At 42.8% G+C, this 12,500-nt stretch overlaps 1 protein-coding gene across 1 annotated transcript in view; it reads right to left on the bottom strand.

Annotated features, from left to right (window-relative positions):
• Window positions 1-12,500, bottom strand: part of LOC308301652 (glutamate receptor 1-like) — a gene marked incomplete at both ends in the record, with an annotated part of 73,711 nt that overhangs the window by 2,357 nt on the left and 58,854 nt on the right. The window contains 3 exons of the mRNA XM_080745715.1: window positions 2,574-2,688; window positions 6,431-6,678; window positions 6,876-7,074. Of these exons, the coding sequence (XP_080601841.1) occupies window positions 2,574-2,688; window positions 6,431-6,678; window positions 6,876-7,074 (562 nt within the window). The remainder of the gene's footprint in view (window positions 1-2,573; window positions 2,689-6,430; window positions 6,679-6,875; window positions 7,075-12,500) is intronic.

Below are 12,500 nucleotides of genomic sequence, written 5' to 3'. Positions count from 1 at the left end.
ATTCTTTAATCCTACCTAAATTCTTTAAACCTATTGTCTTGTGGAAGTTTGGCATTGGGCATATTTCCAAAACATCAACAGTTCATAACTGTCTGGGAACATTCTTTGTATTGTTTCTTGGAGATTAAAGGCACTTATAAACAGTATTTCACCCTGGTAGTATATTTTCACTTTTTAAGCATTCATCTACGTTCACATTCATCTACAAGCTCACAACGCATCACGTTGCAATGTGCTGAGAGCTTGTAAATTGGTTATTGTCGGCGAAGACATTTGGTGTAGTGGGAAGAAAAAGTACTCCAAACATAGACTTGTGGCCCTACTGTATATTCGTCCATGCCTAAACTCTTTTGCCATTTTTTACTATTTTTCAATATTTCAAATAGCTGATCTACAAGCTCACAATGTGTCGATTTAGATCGGCTATTTGAAGTTTTTTTTCAAAATAATAGAAAAAGGCAAAGAAGTTTAGGTATAAGGGCTAAGGCATGGACGAAAATATCAAATCCCCATCAGAGTGGATCAGATTTGTATTTGGGGTGTTTTTAAGAAATTATTCAAATCAAATGTATATTACTTATTGATGAAATGTTTGTTGAGATAATTCTATGATCACGTCAAACTAATGCCAATTGTTTGTTTTGAAGAGCCCCAATTCCAAACCTGATCCACTTGGACAGGGGATTAAAAGGTTTCAACTCTTTGGCCTGTGGACCACAGTCAACCATGTACATCATATGGTTTAAGTTGTTAAATAGCTTAAGAACTTAAGACAAAAAATATAATGGTCTTCTGCCAAAGTGAAATACTGCTTTAAAACATTTGTGACCAAATACTGCAAACAGATGCAAGCAGATTGGGAGACATGACTTAAAGCCTGCTGGCTGACTGACGGGGTTTGGCATCCAGACATGCACACACTCCAATTTACAGTGAGACTTAGGAGAGGAACATTACAGAGGCCAAAGGGCAAGGGTCACAGCTCAACACGTTCCTACAAGGCTTTGTCTGCTTCTCTCCACACTGAGCGCCCCTGAGGAAAAAAAAATCTTTCTTGCTCTCTGGTCGTAAAACTATTTATTAATATGGCACAAGTATAGTTATTTAATAGTGATTCACATTTTAGAGACTTGATATTGTACAACAACACTATGCTTCATGACTATCATTATTTTAGACAACATGTTTGATCATTGTGACTGGGTAGGTCAGCTGGTAGAGCGCTTAGGTTCTGGGATTGATCCCGGGGGCTGCCAACTACGGCATGGGTAACTAGGCATGCAGTAAATACTGGGAGCTGAAGGTAGGTGTGGCATTCCACCTCAGCAATCCATCTCCCATTCATCTCCCAGGGGATAGTCATCATCATTGGGCAGATACAATAAGACACTCCGATCCACTTAATGTTTGATCACTTTAGTGCAAGTGACTCACTGCATATTCCATAAACCTATCCCACTCATTATGCATTAGTTATGTGGGCCATGCATGGCCCTGATCGCAATTACAGACAAAGTTGCTAACACTCATCAGTGTGAAGAGACAGACCAGAGCTGTTTTATTGAGCTGCAGGGAGTGATGTTGTTGCATGTCAGGGATATTGGGGCTTTGGTGCTGGTCTAGGGTCAGATCAGGGATGTGCTTTGGGGAAGGTGGTGCTGGTTGTGGTGGTGGTGGTGGGTCGTTTGGGGGGGGTGCTGTGAGGTGACAGGACTGGTTTGGAGACTGACCTTTCTTTGGTAGATCTTGCTGCCACACTCGCCCTTATCGTACCACCATTTGTTTTTCAGTTTGTCTAAGATGGCTTGCTCATTGAATTTCAACACCGCTAGGTTTATTGGGACTCTTCCAGCCAGCAAACACACATACAGTACATGTTAATGCTTGATCTTGCTTATTGTAAAACACACACGCACACGCACACGCACACACGCACACGCACACGCACACACGCACACGCACAGTAAATAGCATTAATATGTTAGAGACATCAGTGAAAGTGATATGCATTAATACTCCATCTACCGTAATTGTCTTGCTCCTTACGGTAGAAGATGCGTAATACTACTGCATATCACTTCGGGTAACCGGCACACTGCTTTATCTGCCATTATCCAGCATATAAGTCACAATTCTCTTTGTTAAATTTAGCAATTGAGTGCATTTTGACTACACCTCAAATCAAGGTATACAGCCAAATTAACTAAGACTGATTAAATATTGCAAAGCCGCTAAATGTATGCATGGATGCGCGGCTTTGGCCGCAGCACTCAAATATCACTGTACACGAGAGACTCGACTGTTTCAAATCCAGACTCTGTTGAGACCAGAGTCATTTGTGTCTAAAGCAGAGGAGATAGAATTATTTATTTCCTCTGCCCTTTTTAAGTGGAGCCAATATAAACCGGGATGCTTCCTCCATGGGGAGATCCTTGTGGCTGTTCTCCTCCCCATAGAGGTAGAGTGGAGGTGGGTTGGCAGAGAGGTGGCGCAGTGTGGGCTGCCGGTTACCCTCCCCACTGTGGCGGGTGGTGGTGGGTGTTACCCGCTGGGTTAGTCAAACTGGCTCTGACCTTGGAATCCCCTCCCCCGCTGCCGCACTCTCCCTTGTCGTACCACCACTTGTTTTTCAATTTGTCCAAGAGTCCCTGCTCGTTCAGTTTTAACACTGCCAGGTTAACAGGGTTTCTTGAAAATGATAATAAAACGAAACGATAGCCATTAGGTTGAAAAGAACACTCTAGGTTGGACACATGTATAGTGAGATCTTACGGAGGTGGTGATCATGAGAGCTGTTTATATGGCTTCGGACATGGATCGGGGACGTGGGCTCGGAATGTAAACAGTACATGTCAGATATGTTAGTTGTATATCTGTAATGGATTGGAATGCTGGGTGGCCATATTGGAGTCAGGTTTTACCAAGCAGAGGGCTCTCAGAGGGAGACAGACAGCAGACACCAGATACACGAAGATGCTTTAGATACAGAAGTCAGTCTGTGTGGATGGAAATCTCCTTTCAGCTGTTACTAGCATTTGTGTCTCTGCGGCAACAGGTCTTTTGCCGTATTCCCACCGTAACACTGCCCGGGGGTTTGTGATGCTTATTTACACAAACCTATCAGCAATGAATCCATAAAAGCTCCTGAGACAGGTGTCAGGGCGTGGGTGGCTGCAGTAGTTAAGCTGTCAGGTTCACTTGTGCGCTAACAGTTGAGTGTGTTCCGTTGGTAGCCTCAACAAATGCACAGATGGACAGCTGAAAGGAAACACGCAACTACCTGAACCAACACATCCAATGCATCTCCTTTACGGTTGTCTGTCTGTCTCTCTTTCTAGGTCTCTAGATTGTGTGTGTATTTATTTCCTAGAGCTGGCCGGCTATGTGGAAGAATAAAATAATAATACATATAGTGCACCTACGCGTTGCAGCACACAGCCTTCATCAGGGTGACTAATCTTTTCATGTGTGTTTGGTCTTCCCCTTTTTTGCCATGTAACTTTGCTAAAAAGACGTGCTCCTTTTTTTTCCACAAGGATGATATTCTGCTTCCCTCTATAGGGGAAGCAGACAGCCTTTATCCACATCACAGCTGTAGAAAATACATTTTAACACAGCTGGTAAAACCGTGGAATTCTTTCTCACATTCAAGAAGAAAGAAAGAAATCATGGTGTGTGTGAGTGTGGCTATGAATGGTTCAGAGACTTGCTGTTAAATGATCCGTTGGTTGGAGGCTAGTTGATGTCAGGTATGGGGTGTAGGAGGGATGGAGGCATGGGATTACTGTATAGTACACATGATACAAACAGCAGTTATGAGAGAATCTGTGTTTCAAATGCATTGTTGATACAGGCTGTGAATTGAATTGCTAAATATGAACTGAGCATGGTTTCTTTTTCATACTCCCCCGTTCAGTTAGACCAGCGTTGAAATATCAATGGTAAACTGGTGTTATGTGATCTATAAATTGCTGCTTGGCACAGTAGGTATGATTGAACCTGGCCTTTTGTATTCACAGGACATTCACTAGCACCTGATTCCGAGTGGATGACAGAACTAGTTAATCTGTCCCTCTGACAATGAAGGGAATACAAAAGCCCTATATTTTGGCTCATTTTAATACAAATGCCTTTTAAGGATGTCCATTATCTGCTAATGAAAGTCCATCTTCCCTGACAGTATCAGATGTCTGTGAATGCCCAGGTGGCAGCGGGTGAATACCACACACTGCTCTGCCAGTAATTAACACCATAACAGACAGATAATAAGAGGCCATCTTCAGCACTTGTCCACTGCTACACTGTCGGTCCCAACCCACCAAGACTTACTGCAGGAGAGAAGATTAATTTCACCACTTGTCTTATCACTTATACAGTGTAGAGTTGCTGTATGGAATCCAATTTGTGGTAAAAATGTAAATCAGGCCCCAGAGTGAAGCTTTAGGTGCCAAAGCTGCTCTCCTAGTCTGTCCATTTCAACCTCTGTCCGTTCACAAAATACCGGTATGTATCCTTTGGTGAATCCTAAGTACATTTGAATGTGAGGCCATGTGAGTCCTCCCCACGAGACAGCTTTCATTAAAATGAACGAGGTGTATCAGAAACAGATTAAAATGCTTCCTATGTCCCCCACCCACCCACACTCTCTGTCTGCGATGAGAAGAGAATTATAAATGGGAAGTTGGTTAAAGTGTGGATATTATGCAGGATTATTGCCACTACTTTTGAATTTCAGTGGTAGAAACACACTCGCTGTGGGTTAGTATTCTCATGCTGTATGGTCGATTATCGTATCACATGAGGCAGAAATCACTGCAAGTCTGTTGCTTTCAGGTTCTAGACATGAACGCTGGTGTAAGTGGAAAAGCAGGCATACGCCGAGATGTGACCTCCTCAGCTGTGGTCTTGCTCTAAGTGCCGCGTTGATGTGTGAGAGAAACATGTTTTGTATTCATAATGAATGAGAGAGAGAATTCAATATGGGCAACCTTGTATGTGTGTGTGTGTGTGTGTGTGTGTGTGTGTGTGTGTGTGTGTGTGTGTGTGTGTGTGTGTGTGTGTGTGTGTGTGTGTGTGTGTGTGTGTGTGTGTGTGTGTGTGCGTGTGTGTGTGTGAGTGAGTGTGTGTTTTATGTGTTATGCTACCGTTACGTGACATGTCTGAACCCACTTGAATGAATCTGTGTGCGTGTGACTGTGAGAGCCTCTTCTGAGCAGATCATCGCTGAAGGAGGCAGCCATCGACTCGTAGCGGCCCCTCGCTTAGGGGCCATGTCCACAGAGGACGCCTTTTGAGCTGAGGAGCGCTTTGGATATCCTGCCCATAGCGCTCGTGCACACAGTGTGAACCCATCAACCATTGAGGTGCTCCTTGCTTAAGCATCCTGTCATCTGCACACTAGCTTAGCTCAATGGTTTTCAACGCTTTTCATATCACGGCCCATTATTTATTCTGAATTTGAGCCACGGACCACACAAAATATAGAATATTTTGTTGTCATTGGATAAGATTTTGTCCACAATTCCGTGGTGTATTAATGTTGTACCATAGGTTGATCAAAATAAACATTTTTCCACAATCTCTAATGGTGTAGACTTCTTTGTGTAGACCTTACTGGTCCATTTGATTTCATTTTACGCTCTCAAGAGTTAAAGATCAATAAGCATCCATTTGGCTACCAACTCTCCATTTAGCTCGGGACCACCTTGAACCCCCTCAAGGACCAATGGTGGTCCCCGGACCACTGGTTGAGAACCACTGGGTTAGCTGAAACATTGTAAACATGGACTTCTCGTGACTGTGGTTATGATTCAATGTCGGGTTGTAAATGATCGATCAGGTTGTCACATTAATCAAGAGGATCAAATGACAGGCCCTGCTTTCCAAAAGTTGAACTGTTTCCAGCTTGAAATTCCCAGGACACTGCACCAAAAAACGCCGGGCGCTGGGAGGGCTGAAGCGCGTCTTTACCATAGAAATACATGGAAGACTGGCGCTGCCAACTCAAAAGGCGTTCTAAATTATGTGGACACGGCCCCTTATGCTATCGCTCATACACAACAAGCCTGAACCTTGACAGACATACAGGACACTGGCAGAGGTTCAGACTGGCTGCAACACACAGACACATGCCCAAGATGCTCTACAGACGTGCAAAAGTCAATTTGGGGTTATGACATAATGGAAAATTCAAATCTGAGATTTTAGATAAAAAGACAAATTATATGTGAGTAAAAGCAAAAGTTGTTGCTGTTAACTCTCCCTAAACAGTGTGAGATGACTGCATGGTCAAGTGAAATGAATGGTTATTGATCGAGATGGACCAATCAACACATAAAAAAGGGGTGGTGTTCATCATGCAAAGGGCTGATAAAAGCACTTCACACAAAGGGCTTTTATCAATCCGCAGGCTGCACTGACAGACGTTTACCTGAGGGGGGAGCCCTTGGGGGTGGCGATGCCATAACCCTTAGAGTCCAGATTCCCTCCCACCTTCATGGTGTCGCAGGGCTTCCGCTGCTCGATATACTCGTTCATGGTGGACTCCAGCAGGTACGCGTACTTCCCCTTGGACCGCCTAACCCTCATCATTCCCTCGTCCGTGGTCTTCACAAACACGGACGGGTCCGCGGATTTCATATAGGACCACATCTTCTCATAAACAGCTATCTTGGAGAGCTGGAAGGATGCAGAGGGACAGGGTGAGAGTGAGTTACAGACAGACAGAAATCATGAGGGTGAGTGCAAATAATACAGCTTTCCCCAAGCCATTTTGCAGTGTCTGTTTGTGTGTGTGTTATGTGTGTGTGCTTTCTATGTGCTTTTTGTATTTGTGCATATCTCTTTTCACCAGCTGATCTCCGGCAGGTCCTCACCCTGAAGAATTCTTTAGTGGATCCAGCGTCCAGCGTTCCATATGCTATCTCTGTCTGCTTGGCCAGGTCCTCAGCGCTCTCTATGGGAGACACCATCCTCTCCACTGTCAGGAAGGCAGCCAGGTTGGCTGTGTAGGATGAAATGATGATGAGGGTGAAGAACCACCACACGCCACCCACGATACGCCCAGAGAGAGACCTTACAGGGAGAGAGACAAAGTTCAGGTTTAGGGATCTGAATCGAGGACCGCATGGATTCTCATTTGAAAACCGGAATAATTATTCAGAGAATCAACATGATGCCTATGAGCTTATGAATTCCCTTCATAAATGCAGGCATGTTTTCGGTTGTTCAAAAAACAAATAATGTAATTTGTCTACGCACAGTAACCGGTCGTGATCAACAAATGTCGATCCCCAAATCCATCACATTCGATCGCAATACACAAATACTGGACATTTGTGTATTGCACGGCCATTCATTTCAATGAGTTAGCTGACGCTGTGGCTCTGGCATGAAGCCCACGCTCATATCTGTTGAAGCCCTGAGGTGAGCCAATCAGATCTCATTAAAATTGAGGATTAGTCCAAAGACGGCAGGGGCGGTCGCTCATATAACAGACAGATATATCGCTCATATAACCCCTCAAATTATTGAAAGTGGACTGACCCAGTCTGAAAGGAGCAATAGTACACTATGCTCGCTTGCTGACTGCACTCTGCAGTCAGGCTGCCGGCTGGCCCATGCCAGCAACAATACCATTGTTTTACTTGACGGGCCGGTCAATGTGCATTGTCATTTCTTTTAACATATTAAAATGTTATTAGGCAGACAAAACCGTTGAAAATCTGTGTAGGCCTATTCTTATTCTACACTGAAAATGTATCTGGGATCAATAAGGGAACTATTAATGAATCAATGGCACTGGTTTCAGTAAAATTGTATACAATTCCATCTCTATTCAGGTTGTTATAAAATAAAGGACACACATTAATCATTTAAATCCCTGTGCATTGATGTCTATTCACACTTACACTTACTTATGCAATGGTTGCTGTACATTTATGTGATTTAAAAACAGATTTTAACAACATGGATAAATAACTCCAGCCTTGGAGAAATACAGCAGAAGACATAATGAACACAGTTTGTTGTAACATTAAAGGCATTCTCAAAATAAATAAATGCCTCCCACCACTACCCTACCAGTGACCTACATTCCATCACATGCTTGGATGGCTTGGTCCAATGTGCTAAGACAAGATAACCAGCACCACAGCAGCTCTACCCTGCCAAACGCTGCCTGAGATCCTCCAACAGGGTCCAACTAATGGTTCCAAAGACTAGGCCTGTCACTAAGGGTGACAGTGATTTTGCAGTGCAAGTCCCTCGACTGTGGAACTAACTGCCTGGAAGATCTCAGGCAGGCAAACTCACTGTTGTTAAAACTCACTTCTGTCTTCTGCTTTTTCTTAATCTTATGTCATTGTCTTAATCTTATGTCAACTTTTATATTATTTTATCTTGTCCATCATAACTTTTGGATTGTAACTTTTTGATCTGTTTTTAGTGCAAAGCGCTAACTAGTAACAAGTAACTTGTTTATGAAATGTGCTATTTGATTGAATACTTTAGTAGTCAGAAATGTAAACAGCACGTGGTACAGTCAGAAATTAAGGCTTAAAGGATAACACATAAATAGATATTATTTTACTATTCACTCTAATGTACAATACGTACATAATTATGTTCTATTGAACAACACCTTAATTGCAGGAGATCAATGGTGAGGACTGAGGGGAGAGCACTTAAGACACTATTGTACAAGCACTTTCAAAAACAAATGTTTGATTTGCAAGCAAACTCTCCCTGGAATAATCCCCTCTCCTCTTCCTCTCCAAGTCTCTCGGAAGAAAGCCTGGATGGCTTAGAGCAGAAAACCCATTGCGTCACACACCATGAAAGAAGCGTATGTTATGAATTCAGGATGCAATTCTGAGTAGTTCGTTTTTGCTGTCAAGATAAATGGAACATGAGATTATGTGTGACATAAGAGAGGTGGTGGTGGGGGTAATTTAAAATGGCTTTGAGATGAAGGCGGATGATGAAAGCACCCAGGAAAACGGAGAGGCCGGTGTCAATGCAGACCAAACAGAGAGAGAGCCTTTGAAAGTATGTGGTGTGAAATTAAAGCCAGGTGGGAGTCATGGCTTTTCAGAGATCTGTGTTCTTAAGCGACGGTCAAAGGTTATGTTGTGGCTGAGGGATTAAAAACAAAGTGCCATCTTTATTCAAAGACCTCACACCACATCTAAAGCTCCTGCAAAACCTAAGCAAGTGAGTAAATGAAAGATTATCTGGTTGCTTACTGCCACAGATTGTCCTTCAGTCTGAATAGCTACTGATTAGCAATCTAATTAATGTTGCATGAAGTATACATTTGTCAGTTGAATTCAGTTGTGCTGATATGCAAATGAGCCTTTAAACTGCTTCTCTGTAGAATGGGAGTCTGTATTCACATTGAGGTTGAAAGAGATGTTATAGAGATGTTATACAGGCAAGGGGGACAAGAAAAGAGTGAGGGACAGAGAGCCAGAGAGAGAAAGAGAGATAAGCTTTGGCAGTAATCACAAAAACTGATGAACATAGCTCTGACTGCTACAGGCTTGCAGGGCTGGAAGTAAAATCTCTAATCTCTCACTCTCTCCCTCCAGCTGCCTCTCTTATCCTCTATTCCCCATCCCTCCTTTCTGGCTCCCCTGTTCATATGTCTCATGGTGTTACAGTCTGCAGCAGTTTTCAGGTTCTGAGAGACATCTTGCAGAAGCAGATCTGCTCATCCATGCGTGTCCATCTTTAAACTCTATAAACTCCCTCTCTTCTCTCCTCCTCTCATACATTTCAGCGGGAAGACAGTACACCTTCATGAAACATTCACCAGGTTGCATTATTACAACAAAGACAGTATAATATCATAGCCTTGTAAATAATCACAGATTAATCTATTATTTATTGTGCCAATTAATTATTGTTGAGCATTATAATTAAGACTAAGAGCAATGGAAACGGCAGCAGTATAATGTGCCATCATAAATGTGATTGTGTATAATGAGGTGTATGTGTGTAAATGTGTTGAATCAGCATGCCTGTGTGTACAAGCATGCACCCTCATGGGAGTTGTGCATTGTGTGTGCATACCAGTATGAAGCAGAAGGTGTATGTATGTAGCCCTGTCTTAATACATTACTGTACATTATCCAGACATTATGTACATCTCAGTGTCAGAGTCAGACCACCCCCACCCTCATCTCCTAGCAGTAAGAGAAATTGGAACAAGTTTTGCCTCTTTCTTAAATTATTTGACCAATATTTCACCAGTTATTATGGTATAGCTTGTTGATGACCTTTTATGCAAAAATAGTATTTTTCCTTTTCTTTGTTTCTTTCTTTCTTTTTTGAGGTATTAAAAAGGTCTTAGAAGTCCCTAAATTGTCAATTTACTGTCATCTGGGGACCCCCACAAAATCATGTGGGTACCCCGACCCACAGGTTGAGAACCACTGAGGACCGGTTGGGTGCAGCACTTAAGGGCTGTTTCCGTATGCTTCATTTTGTGTACGTTTTGGGTGAGAGTGTACATGCAGTAATTACGTCAACATGACGTAATTACTAGTTCGTCTAGGTTTGTGCGTGCTGACCCGCTCTCCGCTCTAATTCTGCTCCCGTTGGGGCCAAGCACCACATATTGCGCCTCGCATCACAGAGCACACAAGAGATTCTCAGTGCGCCCCGGCCAGGATTTCACTCTAATTGTGTCAGTTAACGTTATGTCACCAGCCAGTCAAAGGATAACGGTACGATTCGAAACGCATGTGAAACGTTTTCTTTTTTTTTTTTTTTGGCTGAATGAACCACACTCAGCTCGAGTAGCCCCCATCTCTCGAATCTGGTGATTAATCAATAAGAGAACAGCGTTCAAGCCACAGAGCTTTCCATGTTGGTATCATAGAGGTATAAGAACGACATCTTTTCACTCTTTTTGCAGAGGAAAAGTTATTTTCCTCACTAATGCCCCCACGCCACGGTTGACATAAGTTCACCACGGGTAGTTCATGCGTACCGGTACGTATGTTAATCGGTTTTAATGCGTCGGGTTGGGTGTTGTCCGCCAGCCTACGGACAGGGAGAAAGAACGTACACCAAACAGACCAAGCGGAAGAAATCTCTCTCCCCCTCCGTTTCTAGTGTAGACTTGCGGCCCTTATGTATTACTATGCATGGTACTTTAACTGTCATTAGTATTCCCCTGGTCGGCCTCCTCTATTCGATAATGCTAATTAGCACGACTAATGGCCTTAGCAAGTGTAAAAAATGAGACAGTTCTGGCCACATTACAATGGATTAGGAATTACAGAGGTTTAAATGGGAGAGAAAATGGTGTCTAATTAATAGTGTGATTCTAAGACAAATCAGGGACAGGACAAGTGGTTTCTGCAAAGCTGATTTGGGAGATGTGTTCTTAATGGGTGGATGCCTCCTGATGAGGCACAATTCAGAATAGCCGGGGACCCAGTCACCCAAAATGTGAGATGACCTGTGATGTCATCCTTTTTATTTCTGTTTTATCTATTAGTTTGGTCGAATGAGAGGTCTGTTCTGCCGGAAACATCGTGAAAAAAGGTTATGGTCATTTCATTTGTATATTCACTGCCCCATCGACTTCACTATATACAGGAAAAGAAAAGAAAAATTAAAAAGAAGAAAAAATATACTGCTTTAAGTAGCATGTGAGGGGTCAAACTAGGGGTTCTTCATGATTCTGAATCCATTGCAAGCATTTGTTTAGCTTGAAAAATATTCCTTGGGCAACATTTCGGACCCACAAAATTGTGATGAGTCATCAATTTCTTTCACTTTTGTTTTGATGACTCATTTTTGTTTGACCCCTCACATTAAAGCAGATTTTTTAAATATTTTTCTTCCAAGCTTCGGGAGGGTGACCCCAGAACTTTCCTTCAGAACTCGTGCACCTCCAGATGTCCTGACTCGCCAAAATATAGTTCAGGAAGCCTTTCTGAAAGGGGAGATTTTCTGAGTATGTATTGCACTTTAGTTTTATGTGTCCTTTAAAAAAAGGTTGCCTGTGGTGTGGTGGATGGCTAAGTCAAGCAAGTCACACCTGGCCTGTGTCCAAACTAATTGGACACTGCTTACTCACTAAAACCAGAGGCTCTGTTCAAAATCACTCACTCCCATAGGAGGCCCGCAGGCCAAGTCCAGCCTGCGAGAGTCAATTGTGCACATACTGTACCCCGGTTATAACGTGTTATAAATTGAGCGAAAATGGAAATACAAACCAAATATCAAATCGAATCGCTGCACTATTTGACCACATACTGTACCACACTGTACATCTCCACCTGACCTGAAAATAATTGGTCCTCTTCTTACATAAGCTCTGGAAAAGTTTGTCTGTGGAACTACAGTCCCGTCTTCCTTTGCACAAATTTAAAAGGCAACGATATAGAAGGCAAAAGTAAGGATTATAAGAGCACGGTACAGTACCAGTATATAACACCTGACAAAGCCTGAATTCCAGACTACTGGAGATAAACTAAACTAAA

Source organism: Nannobrachium achirus (genome assembly GCF_963921795.1).
Source record: "Nannobrachium achirus genome assembly, chromosome: 17".
NCBI classification, from domain to species: domain Eukaryota; kingdom Metazoa; phylum Chordata; class Actinopteri; order Myctophiformes; family Myctophidae; genus Nannobrachium; species Nannobrachium achirus.
Note: the sequence above shows the minus strand (reverse complement) of the source record. Positions and strands in the feature narration are given on the sequence as shown.